The sequence below is a fragment of the Rhea pennata genome, chromosome 26 (assembly GCF_028389875.1).
Source record: "Rhea pennata isolate bPtePen1 chromosome 26, bPtePen1.pri, whole genome shotgun sequence".
NCBI classification, from domain to species: Eukaryota; Metazoa; Chordata; class Aves; order Rheiformes; family Rheidae; genus Rhea; species Rhea pennata.
Genome location: NC_084688.1, coordinates 2,214,682 through 2,242,498, shown reverse-complemented (window position 1 = coordinate 2,242,498; position 27,817 = coordinate 2,214,682). Strand labels below are relative to the sequence as shown.

Below are 27,817 nucleotides of genomic sequence, written 5' to 3'. Positions count from 1 at the left end.
CGAGCTAAGAAAGGCTTTTGCTGAAACAAGCACGAAAAAAAAAAAATTATTCTATTAAGTCTGCCAAGCAGTGAAACCAGCTCTTTAAAAATGGATATAAAACTCGGCCCTCCCTCCAAAACCCACTAGTACCAGAATCGGAGGATAACAGATCCAGGCCTAGGCACCAAACACGGCAAGCGCAGCCCAGCTTCTTCTCGCTGCCGCGCTGCAGGATGCTCCTGCCCACATGAAAGCCTGTATTGTTTAGGGTTACGCTGAGAACAAAAGCCCCAAAAAACAAAACCTCCCAAAACAAACATGACAGACACAGGTTTGTTTCCACTACTGTCTCAGTGTACTTTATTCTCCTGCTGTCTACAGCTGAACAGCCACACAGGACAGAAACAGGTAGCACTGAGGAATGATCAGATTTCTTCCCTCCACGCCCCCTCTCCGACTTCAGGAATGGCTTTTTTTTAATATTTTTTTTTTTAAAAGGAAATCCCACCCCACCTCAAGAAACAAAATAAAAAGAAAAGGCATTACTAGAAATGTGACCCAGGCCACTCCCTAGTCCGTGTTCAGGAGCTCGTTGGCTCTCCCAGTTAACAGAGCTTTTCCTCTCAAAACGCCTGGGATTTTTATTATTATTATTATTTTTACACTGGTTCAAAGGTCGGCACTTCGACTGCATTCTGAACCCAGCACTGAAAGGCACATATCTGATACCCTGTACAAGAGCTATTGTGGATGCTGCAGTGCAGATGGGCAACAAAAGTGGACTCCATTGTAATGGATCCTAGGATCAGACAAAAGGAAACTGGGGAATAAAGTAGATTTTTACCTGCCTTTTTTTTTTTTTTTTTTAAAAAAAAAAATACTGACTAAAGACTTTTTTTTTTTTTTTTTTTTACTCTCCCTCCCACAAAGAGCTTTCAAAAATGCCCATGTTAAACTGCAGATTCAAATGCTGGTAGTAGCAACAGCTGCATTAATAAAAATGAAACGAAAAAAATCTCAAACCCTGCACCTTCTCCATTTTTCTTGGCTTATTGCTGACAATCTAGGATAAGCAAGGGACTATTCCTCAAAGAAAAAAGTTTCATTTAAGAGGAAACAAGAGATTCCGATCCTTTGTGTGAAAATAAGAGTTGCATGATTATAGAAGCAGTAAACAGCCAATTCATTTCAGAGTTGCCCATCAGACTGTTACTACTCTATTAAAAAATTGTTAATGGGTTCCCCTTTTACTGGAAAGACCAAGAATACAAAAAGGAATTATTGGGGAATGTTTGACACCATTTTATTTATCTTCAACTGCAGTGGAAAAATATAACCTTTTACAAGTGCCGTCTTGTGTAAGCTCAAGTCAGTATATATATATTTTATATAAATTTATTTTTTTCCTTTTTTTGTTTTTGAAGTGCAGCAAGAGACCAATACCACATTAAATTTGATCAAATAAAGAGCACAAAAGGCCAAGCAGTTTCCAAATGGCATTTTATCAGATTTTGTTTGAACATTGAATTTATCCTCATTTTGCAATCCAAAAATATTACCTGAAGTTTTATTTTGTTTTTCAACTCTTTGGCACAATTTTTGTGGGTGTTCAGGCTGCTACAGTACAAGTCAGGAGAGATCTTTCCCTTTGCATTCTCACTGCCAATTCGGAGCACTTATGTTTATATTTTTGTTTTTTAAGCCTGAAATCATTTGACAATTTATTTCTATTCCCTCTAACGCAAGAGTTTTCCCCCATTTCTACATTCACAGTTGAACAATATTAAGGAAGGAAAGGCGCTTTGATGAAACAAGATCATGAAAAGCGTCACTCAGAACGGGAGCTCTGAACATTCGTCAGTGTTTCCCTAAAATAAAAAAGCCCTAAAGAGCGACTTTCCTTTTTTTTTCCTCTTTTCTTTTTTACATCTCTTATGCTGCATCAGTAGACTGAACTTCGGTTAGTTTATGAAATGCAACAGCTAACCCTTTTTTGGGAAAAGAAACTGCAATGACTTGAAGTTGAGAATGTGGATACCGCCTCATTCACACACACTCACTCTTAGACTGAAAATCCTTCACCCCTCCTTTTATCCCATGCACTGACAGCATCGTGTGGCAAAGGTTACAGAAGGCGGGCTGGAGACCCAGGCTCCATCTCTCTCCAGCAGCCAAAGCCAGACCTCAGACAGAGCACCACAGTTGAACCTAGTTTCCCCTCTCTCAAACCGGCCATTCCATTCTGCACTGGCCAAGACAGAAAAGCTAGTCCTAGTCTGTCGGAAGAAGAGACTGCTTATTACATTAACAGAAATCGGTCGTTCCCTCTTCCCGAAGATGGCCGATGCCAGGTTTTCTACGCAAGTCAGTGCTCAGCTCACTAACAGCGCTGCTGCTGTTGCTGTGGCGGGATTTTCAATGTGGTGTGTTTCAAGCCTCACTCACTCATCCTCTCATTCCCAAACATTCAGCATCCGTGCACACTCCTCACTTCCGGGTTTTTTCAAAAGATTGGAGATTTCCAGTGGGGGTCTCAGGTGTCATCCCAATGGTAACAGATCTGCAAGCAAAAAGGGTCAATCAAAAAACCCATAAAAACCTGTGTTCAGGAGATTAAAAAAAAAAACTAACAGTAAGAGAAAAAGTAACTTTACAGGACTAAAGGTGAAATAACTGGGATAAGGGAATTCCTCACGTAGGGTGGCAACGCTGGAACAGGCTTAATCTCCCAAAGGCAGATATGCTATGATGCCTACCTTCTACAATCTGCTCCTTTTAAAAGGCTCTGACATGACCAGGGCAAAGACTTTAGTACTACTGCACTTGCCAGCCTATGACAATGCTGAACTGCTCCAAGTATGGAGCATTTCACAATGCAAGAAGCCTTCAAGTCTGTATCTCATCTTGTGAAAAATCAAGCATTTCACTGTGCGCCTCAACGTTTGCAATTGTTCTGATACACGACGCTGCAGATGGGGCTTGTTTACAGAAAAATAAATCTAAAAAACAACCTTCCATACAAGAAACCTTTTGTGAAGTGTCTCTTTCAGATATGAGTCTAGCTGATTTCTTAATTATTTTCATAGCATGAAAAGGAGATAGGTGGAATCCCTTACCAAGCTTGGTTCTTTAGTTTTCTCAGTTCTTTAGTCGCCCAGGTAGCGAGGGTTTTTGTTTTGTTCGTCTTGGATCTTCTTCCTTCAGATAGCAGTTCATGTATCATGGGTCTAGCTTCTACTAATTTCAGTACATCTTTTCCAAATGCTGTACACAAATCCCTGGAGAAGAGAGAGAAAGAGGGGGGCTTTCGATGCTGAGTGCCACAAACAGATGTGCCAATACCAGTTTGATCAGCTCTTCCTAGCAGAAAGAAATCTGACTCACAACTTATATCCTTTTTAAAATGTTGCATATGGTCACTAATTTCAGCAGCAGGAGACCCAAACAGTTTCTCCTCAAATTATGACTAACTGGAGACATTCAATCTCCCATCCAAAAACTGTTCTCTAAATTCAACAAGAAAAAAATAAAAAGAATCAGACCTGAGCTCCTCTACACATAGGAAACTATGGTTTTGGTCCCCACCCCCCCCATATATATATTTTTTTTTAAAGTGTGTCACATCATCTTAGAAATTCCAGATGTAGGATTTTTCAATAACATGCACATAGCTTTCACTTGTACCTATAGGTTTTCTCCAGCAGTTAATGAACCTCACCTGCATTTACTACTGAGCACTGTCCTTTGCTTTCGCTTTACATCTTGGTTTAAGAATTTAACTCTGGACTGTAAGAAATGATGTTAAAATACTTCAGATAGCCTTAATATTCCAAGTTGCAGTTTTCTGACTATTGTACAAAGACTTCTAGCTGATGATTGCTGTCAATTTTAAAGTATGTTTAGTGTGCTTACCCTATCAGTCCAGCAGCACATGCCACTACTCCATCTGTGTGATCCTCATCTCCAGCAATGTGGTCAATGAAAGACAGAATAAATTCTACTCTGGGTTGCACCAACATCACATCCGCTGAAAGAAAACAACTTTGTTCTAGCAGACTGAAACACAGCTCACATTTAATCATCTGTCCTTTTGGAAGGGTTTCCAGTATACTCCCAGACAGCCAGAATTCGATCCCAGAAGAGCTTTCTAAGCTAGGGAAGGCAGAGAAGCCCTGCCACACAAGCAAGAGGAGCTACAGTGAAGAGTTCTAAACCTACTCCCTACTCATGGCAGTTAAAATACTTACTCCCACGCACAAAGGAATTTACAAGAATATTCCTATGAATGAGACAACTCTCATGAAAAAGCTTGTTCAAGGACAGTTTTTCCTATCTCCATTTATCATTTCAGCCATAGTTAACAGAATAGGACAGAGTACTCACGATGCACATTTTCTTGGTCTCCCTTCAATCCTTGGATGATGCCAGTGTAAGCTTCCAGACAGCCTTCCCTCAACTCATTTAAGTAATCCACCATATCAAAGTCAGACTAGAAAGGCAACAGGAAACCATGCTTTAGTAACATCCTTGATGAAATATGCCTTACTTGCTTACAGCTTTAACGAAAGAATTGCTAAGTGTAGTGTTGGCTCACCTTATCAACCTGTGCTTGGGAGGCCTGCTGGAGAGTATTCAATACAACATCTAGGTATTTTTTAAACTCTCCTCCAATGGCAAGAGCAATATCACCAAAAACTGAAAGAATCTGAGGCTTCACAGACCTATGAACATTTTCATTCTGGAAGAGATTTCAGCACCATTAAGTTTAGCTGCACTTTTTAAAAGGGGAGAGCTAATAAATTAGGGCATTTACTTGAAATTTCAATCCTTACTCTCAATAAATTTGGATTCAATTCAAATGGTAAGCAGTATAGTTGTCAAACATGGGATCTTCAGAGCATGCCTAACACTTCTGCTTCTCCCACCTCCCACTTTCCTCTCAGTATGCAAGCCAACTGTTACTAACTGGCTAATGAGAAGGTAAACACTCACCCCCAAGTTTTCCAAGAGCAGCTGCATAACCTCATCACAGAATGGCAAGATGTTGGATTGCAGGGCTCTACATAAGTCGCCAACCAGGCCCACTGCAGCCAGACAAACCTGTAAATAGAACAGCAAGTAATACACCCACCCAATGAGTCAGTCTTTCACATCCTATGTGGAAGCTTTAGTTTATTAGAACACTAAGTAGTGGTGAAGGGCTGTAGCCATTAAAATCACCAGGTACAGTGACCCTCATGTAACAGCTGATGAGTCCATGCTTGATTAACCATTTAAGTTAGAAGCTGCAAAGAAGATCTGGACAAAATTTATCCAAGAGGGAGAACAAGAGTTCCAGACACTAAAGACAGGTACTTGGTCTGAACAATTGCTACCAAATTCAGCAGCCAGGTGTTCTAAATACCAGCCCCACAGCAAGTACCATGACTTGACATTCTAATGGAAATTCACAGCCAGTGGCAACCTCTCTCCTCATCAAGGGCAACTAATACACAGCCACTGTGAAAACACAGGTGTTAAGTCAATAAAGGCCTTCTGCTGAATTAAGTACAAGGGAATCTAAGTTTGTGCATGCAGACAGTAATTAGAGAAAAATCTATGGGGCTCCAATTCTAGTTTCTTCACCAGAAGCTGTGGTATTTTACAGATGCACACCTGCTGAACTCAGCATCTGCGAGCAGATGAGAATTTAGGGATTTTGAACAAAGGGCTGCCTGATTTGACCTCTACCTGGTACTCTGCATAGTTCTTCAGTCCAATGCCAAGGAATGGTTTGAAGGCATCCATGTACTTCAGAAACTCTCCACCTAAGACTGTGCACATAAAAAAAAGAAAATCTCTGGTTAGAGAAAAAAAAATCTAGCCTACAACACTTTTTCCTCAAGCTCTACAAAACAGAAACCTACCATCACATTACACCCCAAACCAGTACCTGCATGTTTTAACAGAAACAACAAATTGATTCTCCACTAGATTTTTACACAGAAATTGAGCATCACTGAAGTAGGTCCATCTGGACTAAAGCAAAAATCAGAAGAGCTTAGTTCCTTGCAGGCCTTTGAAGATAAAAAACAAAAAACAAACAAACAAAAAACAAAACAAAAAAAAGACCACACTCTCTCCTGTGCTCAGAAAGCATGTTGAGAGCTTTCTCACTGAGCAGACTGATTAGGAACATCATGGCACACATCAGACAAGGTTCTACACTTTGCATTCGGTACTTTGGGAATAGGAGTACCCTTACATCACTTTACATCAGTTGAAAATTCTTAATTGTATTCACATTGTTTTTCATCTGTAAAGTCTTCCTTTTGGAAACAGTGTTCAATCTCTTCACTTCAGTGCAGCTCAAGTAGGGCACTCTTAAGGATGCTTATATTTAATTAATATTTAATAGAATAAAAGATTTCTGTGGCTACTCTTCTTGCCACTCCTATCTTCCCCCACTCATCTGAATTACTAAGATCTGCATGCAAACCTATCTACCCAAAGTGGAAAGGCCTCTGAATAAAAAGGATGTGCTTTCATTTTGACTTGCTAGTTACCCTCGCAATGATGCTACTCAACTCTCTCTGACTTCGCAGGTAGCTCACTCAAGCCCGCTGAGTATTTTCAAGAGCGGTCATAGGCTGTTTTCCAGAGAAGGGTGCCCGTCAAAGTCACAAACATATTCTCCGAAAGATTAGAATCTAGAGTAGCCCTTTCTGACAATAAAAGGGGAAAAAAATCTAACTCTGTTGCACTTCCAGGCTGTTGTGAATTGTCAGAACTAGGCATGTACCTCTTTACTAGAAATCTGGAGAACAGATCTTGAACAACCTAGCTATGCCAACAGCCTCAGAAGTACAAACGAAAATTCATACGAATCTCCTCACAAACTAATCTCTCTCAAAACCACTTTCAACTTATGCATAATTTCTTAAACTAGAAACAAGCAAGAGGCAGGGCAGGATGGATATTAGGCAATAAGATTACTACCTACAGATTTTCAGCAGCACCTCAACTTTCACATTCACACGTATGATAATTGACAACACAGTACATTCCTAGAGCTCAAGATCATGCCATAGCTAGCATGTTCTAAATATGAATCATGAAGCTGAAACGGCCTAGAATGCCAAAACTCAGATTTTGTTTTCCTTCACAAATTGTAACTCATGCTAACACTGATCTCTGCCACTGATTTCTTAAGCAAGAACAATGAATATTAACCAATCATTGACAAAACTCTACAAAACAGAAATGGGTCACAGGCAGCATCAAGTATGATGCATTAAGATAATATTAAATCTGTACAGCAACAGCACGAAGAAATGAGGTTCCCATTGTGCTAGGCACTGCACAAACTTGCACTGGTTATTTTCTGTCAGAATTTGCATTGCAGTAACTACAGAAACAAACAGAAAACAAGCCATTCATTCAAGAAACAGTCAAACAATCAGCTAGTCTCAGGGCTTCATAGATCGATGTGGTGAGCTGTGTGGTCAAAACCATACCTCAAGCAAAACCAAGAACTATATATATATGTATGTATATATATTTTGCTATATAATCAAAACACAATAAAGCAAACCAGCTTTGTCCCCAACACAACCACCATACTCTGCCCTGCACTGAAATACTGACCTTCTACCAGGGTGCTGACTGCCATCAAGGCATCTTCCTGCACGCCCCCTGAGCCAGCTGTGCTCTGGAACATCCTCAGCAGAGATGCCATCACCACATCAGAGATCTGCAAAGCATCTTGATGCTGGACTTTCCGGAGAACGTTCTAGTGGGGAAAGGAGAAAGAGACTGTAATTATTTCCATATACACTAGGATGAATTATTCCTTTACACGTTAGTTCTGAAAGCTCATGACCACCCCAGGCCGCTAAAAGGGAAGATAACTGCTTTGAACTCTATTGCTGCAAAAATATGCTTTGTCAGTGCAAGCGCAAAGTCCTATTCATTTTAGCTACACTCAATTTTCCAGCAAGAGAACAAGCAGACTTTACCTTTCCTGCTGCATAGGCTGATTTCTGGGCATTCCATTTGTAGCTGGCATTAAACAAGACCAGCCCAAATCTGGCCCTATAACAAAGCCCATTTTCCACTGTAACAATGTGATAGCAATCTTTTATTGTCAATTACAGATCACGTGTAAGCTTTACTTTTTAAATTTAATTTCATGGTGTAGAAGCAAGTTTACATAAATATATCTAGCACTGAAGTATATGAAAAACAATTCTGATATCTAGAGAGCAGAGGCAGCCTTACATACAAACAGAACAGCCTGGTGAGTGCACTTGTGCTGTGTTATGCAGCATACCTCATTTAACAGAAGGACCAAGGGAAACACCCTAGGTAAACACCTAAACTTAATTTATGCTCTGCTCACCCTGTACAATTCTGACAGTCTCTTTCAGCATGTGGAATAAGGATACATCAAAGCTGTGTTCTATATTTAAAATAAATTTGCATTTCCTATGAAAAAGAGAAAGACAGATCCCTTAACCTGAAGGGGAAAATAATTATTTCAAGTCTGATTCTTTAAACTGAGTCATCTCAAAGAGATTGACTTTGATTAAATAATAGTTCTTGATTTTCCTCATCCTTCTAAGCATTACTTTTTTTTTTTCCTCCTGCTGTAATTTAAGGGTGTTTTCAGCAGAAAAGAAAAACTATGCAACAGAATAATACATTTGACTACATATCACTGAAAAAAATCCCTCTGTTAATTATTCAGTTAGTGGTATTAAGTATCTGCTGTAGCTACTGTAAATACTCATAGTTCTGATTTTGTGAGTGAAACAAAGTATCTTTGTAAATTATAACTAACAATTTAATTCCATCTGTGCTACCTGCACCACACTTCCCACAAGTGCAAATAGATGACCTGACAGAGATCAGTGATCACATCGTGCCAAAAGGAGAGATCCTAGATACTGAAGTCTCCCCATTAAACCAAAGACATAAAGACGGATTATTTCTATCCAGCCATTATTTGAAAACTTACTCTAAAAATTGCAGAGAATAGAAGTATCAGTTAACACTACTGGCTTTTAAACAAGAAGGATTAAAGTTAGTGATTCAAAGCAACTTGGAGACAATGCCCAGGAGACCTTCTAACCTCATTTGGAGAATGGAAAGCTAAAATTGATTGCCAATAGAAACCGGTTGCTACCCATAGCTGAAGAAAAGGTTCCATTTCCTAGGCTAACAGAAATGAAGTGATGAACTCCAAGAACCAGGTAACATAACAGAAGAAAGGAATAAATCTGAGTAGAGATGGTCATTCAATAATTCTGCTTTTATTTCAGATTATACAGTAATCACCTACACCTGCCAGAGAAAATCTTACTTTCTTCTGAGAGCTGCACAGAGCTGTGGTAGTGCTGAATCTATATCCATTATACATTTTTAAAGTAGTGCCCTATAATTTTAGTAAGCCAGGCAGAAAAGCACAGTCATATTACTTTTTCTGCAGTATTAACAGGAAAGCTTCAATATCAAATACCATGCGAATTTAGAAAGATTGCCTGATGTGTCTGCTGAGTAGTTTGGAAAAAGTGGCTGTTTTCAGCAGACTTTGTAAGAGTAGGCAAGAAACTAAGTGAGCAAATGCTTCAAGTCACAGGCGCTGTTCATTACCAGATGTTCAATTTCAAGGACCCTTACTGCATTTTGATTAGTGCCATTTTAAATAAGAACATCAACCACAAGTGGCAAATTAATACATTAAAGCTATTAGAGTTTTTTTGCTTGTGCCAGCCAAAGCAATTGTTCAATCTTTAGCCAACATAACCAATCTGAAAGTGTATTTTGTCTTTAACATGCCACATTAAATCACTCTAGTTTTTAAAGCGTACTCTACTGGAAGAGCTGAAGCCTTTCAAACCTTATCACCTCTCACACATTAACTGGGACACAAGATCCGATTTCACCATTGAGATATCAATGCCAGAACCAAGTCTGCATTCTCTTGAGGTATGGAAACTTCTCTGAAGTGCTTCTTTTCCATAACCACAAAATAAGGAACAGGAACTTACCTGTAGAGTAGCGCAAAGCAGAGACTGAAGATCATTGAACTGGATTCTGTCTGAAGTGCTCTGGATATGAGACTGAAGAAAAAAAAAGCACAAAAACCCCTCAAATATAAAAAGACTTGATCACTGTCCATGCAAACCAGGAAATTTTAATAGTGCTATGAACTTCAAAAAAGCAATTTTAAATATATTTGATCTTTTAAAATAAAGGTACTGTCCAGAAGCTTAATATATTTACCTATGCATACATAAATAAAAATACATTATGCTATAATATAAACAAGCTGCAACAAAATTCATTTTTCTACACCAGATAAAGCCACAGCACAACAGCAACATTAGACCTATTATTTCCCTTAAACTCCTTACCAATGTGGAGGTATAACTCAGGTTTACCTACCTCCATCTGCAGCACTTGCTGAAGTCGTTCCATAATGACCAAAGTTGTCTTCTGGACAGCAGGGTAACAGTCCTTGGCACTGTTTTTCACTATTTCCATCAGAGCTTCATACGCAGAACTCCGCAAGTTATTCTGGTGTCCATCAGGCCTATTACAGAAGGAATTTATTTTCAGCTCTCAGTGCTCAAGCTTGCTTAGAAACAGCCCTTTTTTAGTAAATCAGTAACAGCTAAATTGCAGTGTTGTGACAAGCCGAACCATTGTATTCCTGTATTACAGACTTTCAAGTAAATGAAATTGGTGAAGTCACTTTTGAGACATGTTTTCATTCACTACTAAGAATGATTTACAACATCTTTAGTCAGAGACAGCAAGGTAGCAAGGACAGGAACAGAAAAAGCTTTGAACTCTCGTATCCCAGTGTACTATTACCCTAACCTGGAAGAAATGATCAAAAGGTGAGCGACTTACATTATTACCTCACACCCCTCTGCGACATTAGTGAGAATGTTAAATTTGAAATACAGATAGCCAAGATCTATACTCAGATGATTAGCGTCCTTCATAGCCTTGAGCTAGACACTACACTTTTAGTTTGAAGTAAACCGGACCAGAAGAGAGTTTAGACTTTGAATTGTTTAGACAGTTGCACCATTTAAGTAGTGCTCAGCTGAAGGCTTCAACTGAAGACTGAACTGATCCAAGAATTGAACCCTGAGCTGTCAAGACTCCTTATGTGACCTTGGAGGCAGATTGAGTTCAACATTACCCTTTTTATTTATGCATCTGCAGAGCTGAGAAAATATTTTTCTTGTCTATTTATACATCAGCTTAGTTAAGGAAAGTACAGTATCTCGCCTAACTAGGTCCTTGTCTCTTCTGGGAGTACCTGGTGCTAATGTAAATGTAGTAACACTACAGCAACAACTACAGCATAAAACAGTCACAGTAAAAGGAACTATAAGAAACAAAGATTTCCAATTATGTCTTGCTGCCATCCTGATTATTCAACAGCCTTCTAGCCAACCTTGAGAAGTGTCATAAAAACCATACAAAGGTCTGCACAGTCTGATACTGTACTGAAAAACTTTAAAGTAAAACATAGAAGATACATCTTTGGAGAAAACCCCAGGCTTACTAAAAACAAGCATGGACAAAACACTGAGATATTATTCTGTGTGAACAGCTTTCCTCCTGGGGAATCTGCATTCTGTATTCCAACCAATGCCAAAAAGCTCAATTCTGATAAAACACCAATCAGATCTAAGCTGCAAGAGAAAGACGATCAACAGTCTGAAATAAGAGCATCTTTGCAGAGCTTAAACCAACTTTAATGTTACCTATCTGTGGTCTCCAGAAGTTTCTGAACTATAAGCTCAAATGAGGAGGATAAGCAGTAGGTTGCTGGCTCTTCCTGATCATCAGCTACATCTGCAGCTTCATAGGCAGCTTCAGCAAGACTAGAGAAGGCCTGAAATAGAGAACAACCATTTCTAGTGAGACTATGACCAAAAGTCAAGAAACATATTTGATATCTTAATCATTCTAAGGACAGATTAGTGGAATGGTGTTCAATTTCCAAAAGGAAATGGTTTGTTGGAGAAAACATATGCCATTCCTTGGAGTCCATCAGAAATCAGACTTCCTGTATATTTCAAGCTCAAATAAGATTTCTTATTCTTAAAAGAAAATAAAACAAAAAAAAAAACACACAGGTGCAGGATTAACTGTTCTCTTCATAAACAGCTATTTGCTTACTGCACAGAACCTTTGCGTAGCAAAGGTGAAAATTTCAAAGCAACAAAAGTGAAAATCTTAAAGGACTTCAAATGCAATATTAACATGCAAAGTGGTTAAATTGTCTGCAGACATTTGTCTGCATAGTATTAGTGGTCTCAGCAACTGGCAGTTGTCAAGAATCTAACAGCATGAAGGCAGACTGCCTCAACTACACAGGGTATTAACAGATTCTACCTATTATCTGGCATTATCACAACTTAAAATCCTCATTAGAGAAGGCCGTGGACTGCTCAAATTCCCAGCTGCAGAGCAATTGCAACTGCTCTGAAAGACAGATGGATTAAACAAAAAAGATGAAAGTCTCCTGATTTTCACTTCAATTTAAAGATACATACACACATTTTATATATATATATATATATATATATATATATATACATACACACACACACACACTATTCTTTATCTTCAGGAGACATGCTACGTGAACTTTGTCAGGATCAACAGATCAGGGAAAAAGCTTCTGCACTGACTAGAAATCTTCAGACCTCTGTAGTACTGAAAGAATGAATTCTGTAGTTCCTTGAACTTGTTTTTGACATGCAAACACTCATCTCTAGCCAAATCCTCTCAATGAGGATTGAGTAGCTCTGTTAAGAAGCAGTAAGGGACATACCTTCTTCACAGCAAAAGACCAGACCGGCCACTTGGTAGTAAACATGCATAAAGAAGATACAATTGAACTCAGTGAGCTAACCCAAGGGGGCTCCAGTAACTCAGATCAAAGTTCCATAAGGGAACAAAGTATCTCCTGCTCCTCAAACTAGCTCTGAAACCAAGGCAAGAAACAGGCTTTGGTAATAGGATATGAGAAACAAAGTATCTTATGTCTCCCTTAAAATGTAAAGGCAATCCAGCTGCCCTGAGAAAAAGTTAAATCCCAGAGCTGTCACATCTGTTTTCCGGGACAGTTTCCACAGCATTTTTAAACCAAAGACAACTTCCACATCCTGCTAACACTAGCATTTCTCTCCTCAGTAGAACCATAAAACAAATTAGACTATCTTACAGTTCACCACAGTTGCATGTGCTGGATGACCAAGCCACGACTTGTCTCCGAAAGACATTTAAATATATTTAAGCTCTGGACTTTCTTAATGAACTGTGTTCTTTTTGATACACACCTACTGTATGTTAAACAGCAAAGGAACTGCCTTACCCAGCACACATTGGAGGCCACTCTGGGCTCAGCACTCAGGCCCTCAATCAGACACTGCAGCAGTGGAGCGAGGTATATGTCATTGATGGCAGCTTCAGGAAGCATCTCGCAGATCCTGCCCACAGTCCATGCAGTTGTGTCTCGAACCACAACACTAGGGTCCTTCATTAGTTCTATTAGAGTTGGCATAGCCTAGAATATAATTGCGATCAGCAGAAAGATGGGACTATATTTAATATACGAAATAATTGCCACTGTTTCTGATTGTTAAGAGTTAGCAATCAATTTTGATAAACAAGAAGGGGGAAAAAAATCCATCTAGATCTATTTGAGTCATTGTGCCAATATCTAAAGATTCATAAAGTTACTTCACAGTGGATAAGATCTGAGTGTTGAAGCGTCTGGAGCCAGGTATTCTGAAGTCCTGTAAATTCCTGTTGTGAAAGCCGTGTAGCCCAGCTACATGCTCTCAGCCCATGATGAGATATTCCCATTTCAGCGACAGTCAACACAATTAATCACAGTAGTTTCCAGTATCTACGCCCAGCCTTTGCTACCCAAATCTCTCTAAACCATAATGATTAGAAGGCATCCTTTTGCTTTTCCTCAGATTAAGAACAATGTATAAAGTAAATTGTGTACAAAGTAACTTATGCTCAACTATGCCCCAGTACATCCTGCAAGTAAATTTGAAAGTTTTTGTTCTAAGAGCCTCCAAGAAAACATGATGAGCCTTACTTGTATGACTAGTGGTTTGAGCTGGTTAGGCTCCGGTCCTTCCAAAATGCACCCAAAAGCCATTACAGCTGCATCTCTGTACCGCCAATCTGGATTTTTAATGTGTTCTTTAATAAAGGGCAGCACATGAGGAACAATGTCATCTTCACAGCAGGTCGCCAGGAGCATGAGACAAACTCCTGCGGCTTTACAGGGGTTCCAGTCATCATCATCATCATTTTCATCCTAGGAGAAGAATAGCAGTCCTGGTCAGTCCGGGAGAACAATATCCCTTACCAGCCACAGCCATGGTATTCTGTTGGACCTACGGCAAGTAACATTGCCTTATTACATGGTGTTTTATTTAGAAATTAATTCAGATTTATGAAGTACCAGCTACCTCTCTGGCAGAGAAACAACCTGAATTGCATCATCTCTATCTTCCCATCCAGTTTTAAGGCTGTGAGCTCATTCCTGACATACCCACACTATCCTCATGCATCTTCCAAACTGCTTCTCACATCTAGATTGAGATTTTGGGTTTCTTTCATCCAAGCCATTGCCTTGCAGAGAGCAGCCTGCTGTACCTAGGTATAGCCAGTTAAAGAGCCTTCTTCCCCCCCAACTGTTAGCTCAGCCACTTATCAAATTCCTTTGAAGCTATGTACCTGTGATTTGCTTACCTGTTTTATTTTTCCTGTTTTAACAATCACTTTAAAACCTCCTGCAATTTAACTCTCCACATTCAAACGGACCACAATACAAAAACAGACATGGAAACAAGTCACTGGATACACTAAGAACACGCCAAGCATTTTCCCATTTCACAACAATAAGACAAGTGAACTCCATCCTGTATGGTTTAATTAACAGTTCTGTTTTATAATTAGGCCTGCTGTAGAGTGTAATTCCATTAATTTTGATTAGACTGTGAAACAGTCCAAACAAGTCCCCATGAAGTCCTTAGCAGGCATCAAATAAATGTGGACCCAAGAACATGTAAAGCTTAAAAATTCCAAGAACGGGATCTCAAATGAAACAAACTGTACACTAGTTTTAAACTTACAAACATTTCATGAGGAACACAGATAACTAAAACCTCTACTTATGTCAAATACAAGCGTGTGTTAACAGAATACAGCATAAAAATGATACTCCATGCAGTCTCAAAGTCTCAGCTCTAAAGAACAATGCATCATTCGGTCAGAGTGGTGCATGGTGTCTCATCACAGACCAAGGACTGCCACAACCGGTGCTCAGAACAAGCACACTGTTACAAACTGTAATGGGGGCCTAAAGTATCTTTTAGGCTGAACATTATCAAGAAGTCACCTACGCAAGCAAGCAATGAACACCATTCACAGTTTGCCATTCCATGCAAGAGTAGCATCACTGTTACAGAACTTACATAACTTTAAGATAGGCAATGTAGACATTTTCTGACATGCATCAGGAAATTTGCAACTCACCTGTTTTGTTAGCGTCTGTGTTAGAATTGGGACCAAATACTGTAATGCTCCCTTAGCATAAAATTTGCTAGTGTGCTCTGGAGGTCTTCCTTGCTCTGCTGCCTAGACAAAATAAAGTTACAAAGTGATCCTCAGTGGGCCTAAAGTCATAAATTCTGAATTGTAAACTTCAATAAACACAAGTTCTCTTATTCTCATGCTCTCCTCTCCTCCCCAACACAAACTTTAAGTTACCAGTAACACACAGGAATCTGAAGGACACCCCAAACCAACGCCAGCTGAGTATCTGAAGTGCAAGTGCAATTTTCCATTCCATGCGCATATTGAGCCCCTCCTCACACGGTGCAAATAAATATTTTCAGTTTGCAGTTGTGCAAGTAACAAGTGACCCCAAGTAGAAAAAGCAAGGTCTTCAGTATATAAACTGAAGCTATTTGCTGACTTGTCCTTTTATCCTTGCTATTTTGAACATTCAACACAAAAGTATATTTAGCTACTTTTCAAGATGGAAATGATTCATCTAGAGCCCTTCAAAGTTTAAGCTATTATTGATCTAATTTATGCAAACAGCACCTGCATGCAGAACAATACCCCAAAATCATCTCCAGCCTGTGCATTGTAAAGGATAATAATTGCTTTTATTTCAGCCAATAAAATTAACACATAAATAACATGACATATAGATCATGAGCAATCTTTCTGAACACTGGGTTAGTCCTAAATTGCTTGTGCCTATAATAATCCTAGAAACACTATGTATCAGCGTAACATATGAAGTCTGCTATGCCTCAAAGAAAGTATGTAACTGGAAGAAATTCTCTCCCTTCATTACAATTCATATAGTTCACTAACTCAAGATGCCATTTTAATGAAGCAACAGCTCAAAAAATCTTCACGATACTGAAAATTTTCTCATATTACATTGTGCCTAATGTACGTGCTTAACGTGCATTTAGGTTAACCTTACAGGCATAGCATGGATTGATTTTGGAATGCTAAAAAGTCAGGTAGCTGCCATGTACCACTTTCAGAAAACTAGCGCTTGTATGTCAGTGTATTCTTAAACTGTCAGACAGTCTTTATCTTAAGTAGTTTCAGTTCCCAGACAGGTTGGCATTAAAATCATTCTGCTCCTTTAAAAAGCCAGTTTACCCTAATCTAGTAAGCAAAACTGTTTTTAATTCAAGTTTTACTACAAATTTTACATTAGGAAACCTATGAAGCCCCAAAAAATAAAACAATGGGTTAGAGGGAGTTACAAATGGAGACTCCTGTGCAACCTTAATTACAGTAGCTTCAAATTTACCTTAAACAGCAGAATAAATTAACCATAGCTGAGCCTTGAGTAAGACAGCTTACAGCACTCAAGCTAGCAGCTAAAAACTAAGCTGGATACCAGCACACTACGCTAATGTCTGCAGCACACATAGTATCTGCAGAGTCAACAAGTCTTGTGGGTTTCATGCAGCCTCAGGTCTCAGCTTCCGTAACAGACAGGCATCACGTAATATCAGAGCGGTGCATGATCTCTCATCACGGACTCAGGACTCCCATACAAAGCACTCAGACAGGCTTTCGTACAGTCTTACGCTTCAAAGAACAGGAGAACCTTCACAGCCATTTCAGCCACAGCATTTCCACATTCTCAAACAGATGATCATGGGCATTCACTCCCCTCCAGTAGTCATTGCAAGCTCACCTCAGATGCCTCTATAGCCAGGTCCATCTCCTCATCACAGACATTTGACCAGAATTCTATTCCCTGTAGAGCCACCTCATCTATGTCACTTTTCATTGCTTCAATAGTGATCTTTACAAACACAAAAGAGAAGGATGTTTCAGCAAGTTATTCCTCCTCAAACATATGCCCCATTTTCTTTTGGCTATGTGGTACAAGATTCTAGATTGCCTGAAAAGAGACGCCACATGATTGTTCTTGAAGACAACCTCCTCATTCAGAGGCTTATCAGTGATCAGCACCTAATTAGGACTGCCAAGTAAATCAATTAATCAGCACTGGAGTCTCAAGTCTGAAACACCAGATGTTGGTTTTACCAATTTTGCTTGGAGAGAGGTATCCACAGCATGCAGCCATGGACAAAACTACATCCAAAGGAAAAAAACCAAAGAAATTGGGACTGCAAGAAAGAACTTTTCCTCTCAGGTTAAGAGAGAGAAGTACAGGCAGAGGTCAAACTACTATAGAAGAAAAACTGAGTACTCACAGCAAAAAGAGCAGGACCCATATATGTCTCCATGTATTGATAATAGAGGGACATAATCTTCACCAAATTCTGTAAGGCAGCCACTCGTACCTGTAAGAGTAGAAAATGGGTCAAAGATGTGACACTTCCCTGAGTGCTTTGAAAAACAAGCATAATTCTAGCCTACCACAGATTAATAATCCTGCATCTTTGCTGATTTAGTTCACTCCTTACATAAGAAACTCTTTCACCATAAGGTCCTACTAGTTGTTCTCATTTAAAGTGTTGTTCGAGAATTCACAGGTGCACCAGTCATTTTATAGAATACTACCTATTTTGTGTAACACTTTTTGAATCTTTGAATTATGATGATAGAGCTTCTAGAGAGCTCCACAAGAAAGGTGCAATGACAAATCAGGACATGTATTTTCACTCACCCTTGTATCCGGACACTGCGTTGCTTCACAGACTACTTGCATAATAAAGTGCCTTTCAGACTGAAGAAGAAATAAAAGAATATTAGAACTGTATTACAAAAGAATCGAAGTCTTTACAGGTCTTCCTATGGAGGATATATTTTGAGTCTTGACTAGTACAATCACTCATACAGCACTTAAAGGAATGGAACAGTTTACCATTCACTGCAGTATTTTAAATAATTTCTTCCTCCAATGTGAATCCTAAACTTGAATTTTAAAAGACATTAGCAGGCTTTGCAAAAAAAGAAAAGTAGGTCCATACTAAGAGACTACCTTCTTCTAAAAGGAAACAACAACAAAAAAATCCTGTTGTTGTTTCCTGAGCTATTTCAGCAATTCCTTCAAGAAACCTCAAAAATGGAATATTCAAGAAACTTACACAAATTAAACTATTTACAGTATTTAAGACCAGTAGAAATACACTTGAATGAATTATGCACCTCCCACTTCAAATTTTGAAAGACTAGTTAATCCAAATCAACACCAGCTAGACTCTAGACCAAGAAAAGATTTCATTAGAAGAGCTTCTAAGCTGAAGGTTCAGTATTATTTCTATTGCATCTTCCCTGTACTCTCCTTGGTAAGGACATAGGAGATCTACTTAGCCCAAAGAAAACGAAACAAATCAGAGGCCCCTATTCCGAAGGCTCTTACCAGTCTTCCTCCCCCAACAATTTTCAGAGGCAAAGTTAAAACTGGATTGCTGCCACTCCACTTGAAAGAAAGTGCTGATCCAAGCTTGTATTCTTACAGCAGCATTATAGAGTAGTCTGATCAGGAAGCAGAGCATCTAATAGGCTAAACTCTAAGGTCAGTTCATATTTATCAAAAAAAAATTCAATGATGCTTCCTTTCCATTGATGAATATCTGAAGATTTCCACAGTATCTCTGCATTACAATGACACACCAGATTTAGAGAAATGAATCCAAGTCTCAGCTGCAACAGAATTATCCATCAAAACTCAGCGTGGTGCATGATTTCTCATCATAGACAGTGGATTCACTTCCTCATTTTAGGCCAAGAACCATTACTGTTTTCCCCTCACCTCTTTGTCAAAGTTTGCTTTGGTGAATTCCAAAGAGTTCAGGAGTGCATTAGTAGCTGCTAGCTTCACATTGTTGCTGGGCTCTTCCTTTCTCATTCCCTGGATAATGGCTGTCAGGATCTCATTGGATTTGTCCTGAAGCTGCTCTGGCTCCTAAATGAGGCATTGATAAAGTTATTTGCCAGATGAACGACTTTTTCCATATTTCAGAATATTCTCAAAGCTTGATGCTGAAATCTACACATAGAAATTAAGACATTTAAAGCCAAGAAGGTCTTTGTTCACTCTGAGCACCAGAAAACAAAAGGAATTTTTTGTACACCATGACATCTTTATAGCTTCTGAAACAGGAAAGGGAAGACTGAACTGAGTACGCCTATCCCAGAGGTTTAAGTCATGAACACTAAATAAACTCCATTGTTTCAAATAATAGATCAACAAGCTTCAGACTACTTGACTTGATTCAATTAGGATGTTAATAACATTGACTTTTTTTTCCATTCTGCTGTATTATGAGTACAGAAGTCTATACCAGCAGTTGTGATTGATACTTTTATTGGTTAAAGGTGACTCTTCTTTAGGCATAGGACAGGAAAATTTTGCCTGGACCAGTAGCAAGGACATCTAGCTGTTAAGCATTCAAAGTTTGAAGATTAAAGCTTTGAATACAGACTAAACCTTTTCCTTCATGGTAAATTTAAGACCGCAAGATTCTCAAATAACTGCATTAATCATTACATCAGAATTTATCCAGTCAGAGGTCCAAACCACACACAGTGTCGCACTGCAACTGACAAACTACAAATACTACAAATAGTCTTATTTACAACATACCCATTCAGCAATCAAGGTATTCAAAATTCCAAAGAACAAGCCATACTCATCTTCCAAGCAAATAACTAACTTGCATTAAAGTCTTGGATAAACTTGTAACAAACAATGTTTGACCTGGATTCCCTCTCCCGTACAACTGTAGATTTCTTGGTTTATATCACTTGGTCTCTCTGAAGACATTTACCCCCATCCAAGCCTCTTTCCCAGGACTTCTGCTCCATTTTCATTTTTAACTTTATGTTAGTCAGTGCTATGAGCTGTTCAGACAATCAGTGTATTGAAAACCATGCATCTTTTCAGGTGTTTTTCAAAAATCTAATTTACACTGGTCTTTTCTTATGCCTTATTCTGTTTCTTTTACTACTTGTCCTCATCGATGGATCTGTTATTGCTCCTCATTTTATCCTATGGGGTTTCCCTCACTGACTTTTCCCTTTCTTCTTCAAAAACGGTCCCTTCCGCAGCCACTACATTCTTCAGACCTCTCCATCTACAGTGGAAGATTCCCAAGCCAACTGCAATATTCCATCCTTATTCCTGCAAATGGGACAACCTCCACAGCACCCTACTCTTTTGAACATCTGTAAGCACAGAAGAGGTAGTGGAATATGCTTACAATCCAACATAATTATAAACTAAGAGGAGAGACAAAACTCCTGTAGCCTGATAAGCAGCATGAAAGAGAATATTTACCTTTCTAACTCACTACATTGATGTTCAACAAGCAATACGAAGCATGCACATTCTAAGGCATTAAATAACACCAAAAAAAGGAGCAATTCATTTTTTTCCTCCAGTGGTAAATCAGACAATACACAGGTTTTCGGAGCAGCTCAGATTAGCTGCTTGATGCAACACATCAAGTTATGACAAACTACAGCAATAAAACCAAGAGAACTTCTATACAAGGTGCCTCAAACAGTAAAATATTCTTGTCCACATCAGCAAAATATTCTTGTCCAGGTATCAAAAATTCCTAGATTAAGGATAAAGAGACACATCACATGAAGGTAGTTGTCAAGTTCCCCCCCCCACACAAGTGAATTAAACATTTGTCACCTATCATTAACTATTTTACACAACTGACATTTAAAGTTTTATAACAGCATCCCTCACCATCACATGACCAGAGGGATATATAGACTTAAGCCTGCATTTTATGAAAGATGACCTGGATTTGTATTGTGAAAGCAGGTCAGTTCTTTCAGATATCATTCTTGCATGTTTACTAATACATCATGCTGTTTTGTTCACACCAAGATATCCTCAGGACAAGTATTGGAAGACAACTACAAAGAGCATTACAGTCTCTTAGATATAGAGGTGTAGCATATGAAAGTCTGGAAAAGAAAAAGCACTGGGGAAAGTTTATGGCAGTACAGATAAAAAGATACTTACAATATCCTGACAGATGTATCCAATGGCCTCTAATGTCGACTCTTTCATATGCTCAGTGCTATGTTGATTTGTAACATTAGCTACCAATTGGGGAATGAGTTCAGGCCACTGGTTCATGGGAATCTCTGCACATGCAATACCAGCCACACACTGAGAGGCTGAACTGGGCCTGTACGTTTCTGTGCCCAGTGTCTGCAAAACCTGTGACAAGAGATTTATACAGGATTATTTAATGTCAGTAACCAGAAATGGATGGACATCAGCTTGCCACTTTTATTTCCACTTGATAAAGGTATTCCAAATGTACCCCCCTTCTGCCAGTAAAGTAGTTGGTTTGTATTGCTTTCTTGCAGAGCAAGCACTTGACCACAGGCAGAGAATGTTTGAAATGACCTTACCCATGGTTACCTACTTCAGGAAGTGAGATACAGTTGTGCGATTACACATATTTCTACCACATCCTTTAAATCCCATACATAATACTGTATATCATAATGCACATTGATGACTCACTCCACAGCATTTTCCTGCTTGTGTTATAGAGCAAAGTTACAAAAAGCTAAACAAATAGTGGTTTAAAATCCAAATAATCCTAGATTGTTTATGAGAAGATAATCTTAATAGGATTGAAAAGGTTTTTTTTAGATTTATTTCAATTCTAATCAGAAGAACTTTTTTTTTTTTTTTTTTTACATTTCAATAACTTTCTTTAAAAAGGGGGAAGGAGGGGCACATTTCAGAATTTTCCATTATGTATCTTAATTGTCTATTTATTCTCTTAGTAAATACAGTACTTATAATGTTAGCCTCTCCGAAATTAGCTACAACTCTCCTCCCACCTTTGCCCACTCTGCCTCCTGAGATGGGCAAGAAGGGATAAGCTTGACGGCTTTTCCTCTGGTATTCACAGTAGCAGTTAGCACCACATACTTCAGTATTCAGTTCTCCAGTTAAGGAAAAGCCAGTCAGTAGGAATTAAGTAAAAGCATCCAACATATCAGCTTGATAAGACATAAAGGATTTTGCTTTAGTTTGACAGAAGGACAGCAATAAACTGGCTTTGTTAGCTTTTAATATACAACAATATGACAGCTCCCATTTACGATATAAGCTAAGCTTCCCCATACCTACTTCAATAGCCAATGCAATAAAAAATTAAAGTTGTATCATAACAAACTGCCTAACGATACTCTACTATACACAGATTCAAAGACATCTGTTAAGATAAAAACATTACATAAAAGCTTATAGCCAACTTGCATTAATTACATAACATTGTGTACATCAAAATACACCTTCATTCTTACAAGTGAAAAAAAAAAAAAAAAAAACTCTACCACTATAGTTTTATCACTGCAAGTCCTGTACTTTAATTACAGAAGAATATGAAGTCCTCAGGAAATTCTACACCTGTACAAAATCTAAAAATACCATTTCACATTTGGAACTTGCATATTTATGACTACATTCTACTAACTCTTTAGGTCTTCTACGGCCTGTGTAAATGTGTGTTTACACACACAATACGTTTCAAAGATATTAATCACAGACTGTAAAACAGTTCAGGCATAAGAATAAAAGGCAAGCATCAATCCAGTTGAAATCACCTAGTGAGGAAGTCATCCCCCCACTAACTCCAGAATCACAGGTGAGTACTTAAAATTTGCTTTGTAGAAGTATTTACACACAGCAATATAAAAGCAATAGCCACCTATTTGCTTGTTTTTAACCTAGTATTTCTATAGATTAAATATGCTATAAGCAATAAAGTGTCAAAGCATGTACAGATGAAGTTGCTTCATGAAAGACAAGCCAGCAAATGGAAGACTTTTCAGGTAGAAAAGGAGGCATAGGAATTCATTAGTCATTCATCCCCAAAGAAAAAGAATCAGGGAAAAAAAAGACTTACATAATTCTTGACTTCTCTGCGGGCATTGGCATCGATTGCAAGCCATCTCTGTTGGTACTGGGCCTTGATATCTGGGTCCTTGGATGTTAAGGAGTTCTTGATCTGTAAGCCAGCCGCAACTCGAGCAACTTGACTGTTTCCCGGGTTTGCCAGCACTCTGGACAGTTCCACGAGGAAAGTAGGCTGGTGGGCAGAGGAGAAAGCTGCTCATCAACAGAAACATTTCTCTTTCCTTTCTCCTGCAGCAATATGAGCCATTAATTTGTCCCAACTAATGAGGAAAAACCTGTATTTATCCAGTAAAACAAGATGAACACTCACTGAAGTTTCTTCAGCATCAAGCCAACAGCAAACCTCTGCTACTGCATGACAACTGTGTTTCTATCCCAAGATTATGTACGTTAAGCTCCTAATTAGAACTGCTGGAAAGCAACGTAAATAGACATTGGACTTCTCTGGATTTTTTTCAGCTTACTTGAGACTTACCTTTGATGCTCCTGCCTACTTTGATTACCTGCCTACTTTAAGTATTCCTTTAAATAAACTACTTGGGTCTTATGCAAAGTTATGTATTTTCTAGATGGATATCAAACATGGTAAAGAATAACTCTCTACTAATTTTCTTCCTTCAAGGCAAACACACAAATTATAACTTAATACAGGAATTTTAAAAATGTTAAATCAGCTGCTCTCTTGCTGCATTAAGATAGATTTTTAAGAGTAAGCTTACTATATACTTCCCTGCAATCAAAGATATATACACATGTGAAAGTTATCCTCACCGAAAGTGCATGCATGGATAAAAATCTGACATCTGTACCACTTGGTTTTAGTGGTATCTAGTGAGAAGCACCTCCGCATTTAAATTTGATTTGGCAACTTGGTAGCTTTGCATTTTACAGACTTCTACCGCATAGAAGATACAGCTAAGATTTTGATGCAAAACATTTTCAATAAACTGACTATATGAAGCATTCTGCCTATTTAAAAGGCAAAAAGCTTTCTAATAAATAGTGGAAACAATACTATTTTCAAAGCCATTTTACATCAAATAGATAAGGAATAATGTAGCTTTCCAGAAAACATTTCATTTAATATATAGTTGCATGTAATCAATTTTAAAAGCCTGTATAACAGAACTTAAGATACACACAAAGACTTCAGGGCACAAAAATAGCTACTTTTAAAACTAGCTTGACTTCTAAAAGTTCAACAGAAACACAGAATCCAGTATCTTGGGCTTCACATTTTCAGTGATGCAGAATCTGGAAACAAAATAGTCGTCCAGTTGTCCAGTCAGAAATATCCCGAAATTTTAATGCTCTAGACAAAAAAACCTACAAATATACCATAAAAATAGAAATAGCTTCTCATCCAGAAAGATTGCTCATACTTGAGACACTGAATTTTATAATGCCAGAAATCAGAAACCCTTCAGAAATGTTCACAGGGCAAAAAAGAAAAGCACTGTTGTCACCTTTGAGAAGAAAATCTAACTAGAATTCCAAAGTTGAGGAAATGCCCATTGGATTTCTCTTACAAGTTTGGAAAAAAATTTGTCTTTCTGAGGAACTTTGAGAATAATTCCTGCTAGAAGTTAAAAGCATTACATTAAGACTCAAAGTGAATGCAGATGCATGTGATTTTTCAACTTCCACACTAAAAAGAAATGTCAATGAAAAATTTCAGAAGGGGGGTCTAAATTAAATACAGCAGGGAGAAAAGAAAGAATAAATACATTTGGATACACCTCCATTAACTAACTGGGAGTTCATTTCAAACTTTCTTTGCTTGGCTACTACTATCAGCAGCCCCTGGCACAGAACCCCTAACCCAATCCCACACCTCCAACCTCTTCCCATCATTCTTCCGTGCTTCCTTCCTGCTCCCCCAGATCCAGCTAAAGTTCTTCCTACCCACATACCACTTTATAATACGAACAACCCAGAACCCTACATCCTTCGTCTCCTTCTTATCTTCTATGCTTCTTCCAACAAACCCAAGCCTCCTCGCTGCACTCACTCTCATAGTTGAGATGGGAACTCCTCAGCCCCCTGTTCTTCAGGGAATCCTGCACCAAGCCTTGCCCACTTCCCAAACCAGGACACAAACTTTACCCCCTCATGTACCCTGCACAAATTCTGCTTCCTCTGCTCGCTGCCTTGACTTCAACCTTGTACTCTGCACCAAGAAACCAAGTATAAATGAAATCCTGAGAAACTGGCCCATCCAACAGTTTTTTTTTTTAAGTCTGAAATGCATAAAATCATAAGCTGCCCAGTCTGATAGGCTTCATATAGCATTGTGGAGGAATATCAATCTAACCCTAGGTCCCTAAGATTTTTAGGAGATCCTATGATTTAGGAAATAGTCATTTACAAAATGAGAATCAAAATGGACACTTACATGTAAAAGCTGTGCCAATTATGATTCTCAGGGATGTTTCACACAGCTTAAAATGGAAGAGCAATAATAAAGACCATACTACTTTCACAGTTTAAACAAGTGGAGACAAATGCACATATGACTGTTTAGAAAGGAAGAATAATTTTGGTTGTAATCATAATGAAAAATGAGTGACAGCTATAATACTGAAGTGACATGAATAGCACACCCCTGTTAAAATAAGCTAGGATCCCTTCAAGGACAGCAAACCAGCATTGCCAACCCTTTCCCTCTAAGGGCCTTGAAACAGTTGCAGTAATGTCTTGACTAAGCAAAGAAAGAAAAAAACAAACAAAAAAAAATATATATTCCTTCAATGGTGAGTTAAAACTTCCCTGAGCCATTCTCAATTTTAGCACACACATAAAAGGATTTTTTAGAGAAAAAAATCTTCATAAACAGGGACGCTTAGAGAAAAACTTCATGAACATGGATTTTGGTGCAATAAAGCTTTTCTTCTGGAAAACAAAGTTCCCCTCCATTCATTTCCCCTCCTTCCCCCCCCCCCAAAAAAAAAAAAAAAAAATTGTAAGGGCTTAGCCTCTCCTGACCCCACCCAGCCCGGCCACGATCCCACGGGTGTCCCCGCCCTGCCCGGCACCCGCGCGGGGACAGGCCTGCAGGACGGGCTCGCAGCAGGCTGCGGCGAGAGGGGAAGTGGGCCAGGAGCGGGACCTCAGCACGAGGAGGAAAAAAAAAAAAAAAAAAAAAAAGAAGGGGGCAGGGGTGGGGGGAAGGAGGGCGGGCTGCGGGCGAGGCGCGGGCCGCCGAGGGCCGCGGCGGCGGCGCGGCCGCACATGGCCCCGCGGGCCGCTCCCACCGCAGCCGGCGCGGCGCGGCGCGGACACGCAGCGCGGCGCAGCCTAGCGCGGTTCCCCCCCCACCCCCCCACCCCCAACTCCCCACCCCTTTCCTCCCGGCGCCGCGTCGCTATTGGTCGACGGCGGCGGCGGGCGCGCCGCTATTGGCCAGCCGCCGCCCCGACTGGACGCGGGCGAGGTAGGTTGCGCCTTTTATGGCGGTTCGGCCTGGCCGGGCGGGGCGGTGGGGGAGGGGAGCGCCCCCCCCCCCCCCATCCCGGCGGCGCGGCCCGGCCCGGCCCGGCGCCCCCCGGCTCTCACCAGGTTCTCGATGGCCGCCTGCTCCAGGAACTTCTGCGCCGCCTCTAGCTCGGAGCGGTCTGCCGGGGAAGCGAGGGGGAGAAGCCGGCGTCAGTCAGGTCCCGCGGGCGCCTCCGCCGGGCCCCGGCTCCCGCGGCACCGGCGCGGCCCGGCTCCCGCATCCGCCATCGCCGTCTCCCTTCCCGGGCCGCCGCCGCCCGGCGCTCCCCGGGGACGCGGCCGCCGGCGCCGCCTCGCCTCAGCCGGCCGCAGGGCGCTGCGCCCCCCGCCCTCCCTCCTCGCCCGGCGGCGGCCTCCGCCCCGCCCGGCCTCCGCGGGCCTAACGGCCGCCTCCCGCCGCGGCGCGGCCCGCGCCCTACCCGGCGACACCGTCTTCTCCAGGATGGTGATGAGCTCCATGGCGGCGGCGTGGCGGCTGCGGCGCCGGCGTGCGGGGAGCGGCACGAGCCGGGAGAGGGGATCAAGGGAGGAGGGGGCGGGGGGGGGGGGGAGGCGCCTCCCCCGGTGAAGCGGCGGAGGGAGGGGGGGTCCCGCTCGCGGAAGCCTCGCTGCGCTGCGGGCGGCGGCGGCGGCTCCTGCTGCTGAGGGCGGCTGTGGCGGCGGCGGAGGGAGAAAAGGGCCGCGCGAGCGGGGCGGGCGCGCGCGCGCACACCGAGCGGCGGAGGGATACGGCCCCGCGGCCCGCCGCCCCGCGCCGCCGCGCTCATTGGCTGCCGGCGGCCGGCGGCGCCGCTCTCCCATTGGCGCGCGGAGCGGCGGGCCGGCAGCGGCGCGGCCATTGGCGGGCGGCGGAGAGGAAGGGCGGGGCGGGGAAAAGGGCGGCGG

The 27,817-nt window shown here is 40.6% G+C and overlaps 1 protein-coding gene across 2 annotated transcripts; it reads right to left on the bottom strand.

Annotated features, from left to right (window-relative positions):
* Nucleotides 1-314: 314 nt before the first annotated feature.
* Nucleotides 315-27,598, bottom strand: KPNB1 (karyopherin subunit beta 1). Of its 2 annotated transcripts, XM_062595750.1 has the most exons (22): nt 27,352-27,598; nt 26,993-27,051; nt 23,427-23,609; nt 21,518-21,718; nt 19,286-19,438; nt 18,197-18,256; nt 17,781-17,870; nt 17,255-17,365; nt 15,556-15,657; nt 14,108-14,332; nt 13,370-13,561; nt 11,751-11,881; nt 10,411-10,558; nt 10,014-10,085; nt 7,609-7,753; nt 5,713-5,795; nt 4,975-5,082; nt 4,577-4,720; nt 4,366-4,471; nt 3,895-4,009; nt 3,099-3,260; nt 315-2,542 (listed from the first exon to the last, which is right to left on the bottom strand). In XM_062595750.1, coding segments are annotated over exons 1-22 (2,631 nt in total). In that variant the 5' UTR covers nt 27,392-27,598; the 3' UTR covers nt 315-2,541. The 2 variants fall into 2 exon arrangements, with proteins under 2 accessions (XP_062451734.1, XP_062451733.1); XM_062595749.1 differs by lacking the exon at nt 315-2,542 and having other exon boundaries at nt 3,095-3,260.
* Between the last annotated feature and the right edge of the window lie 219 nt (nt 27,599-27,817).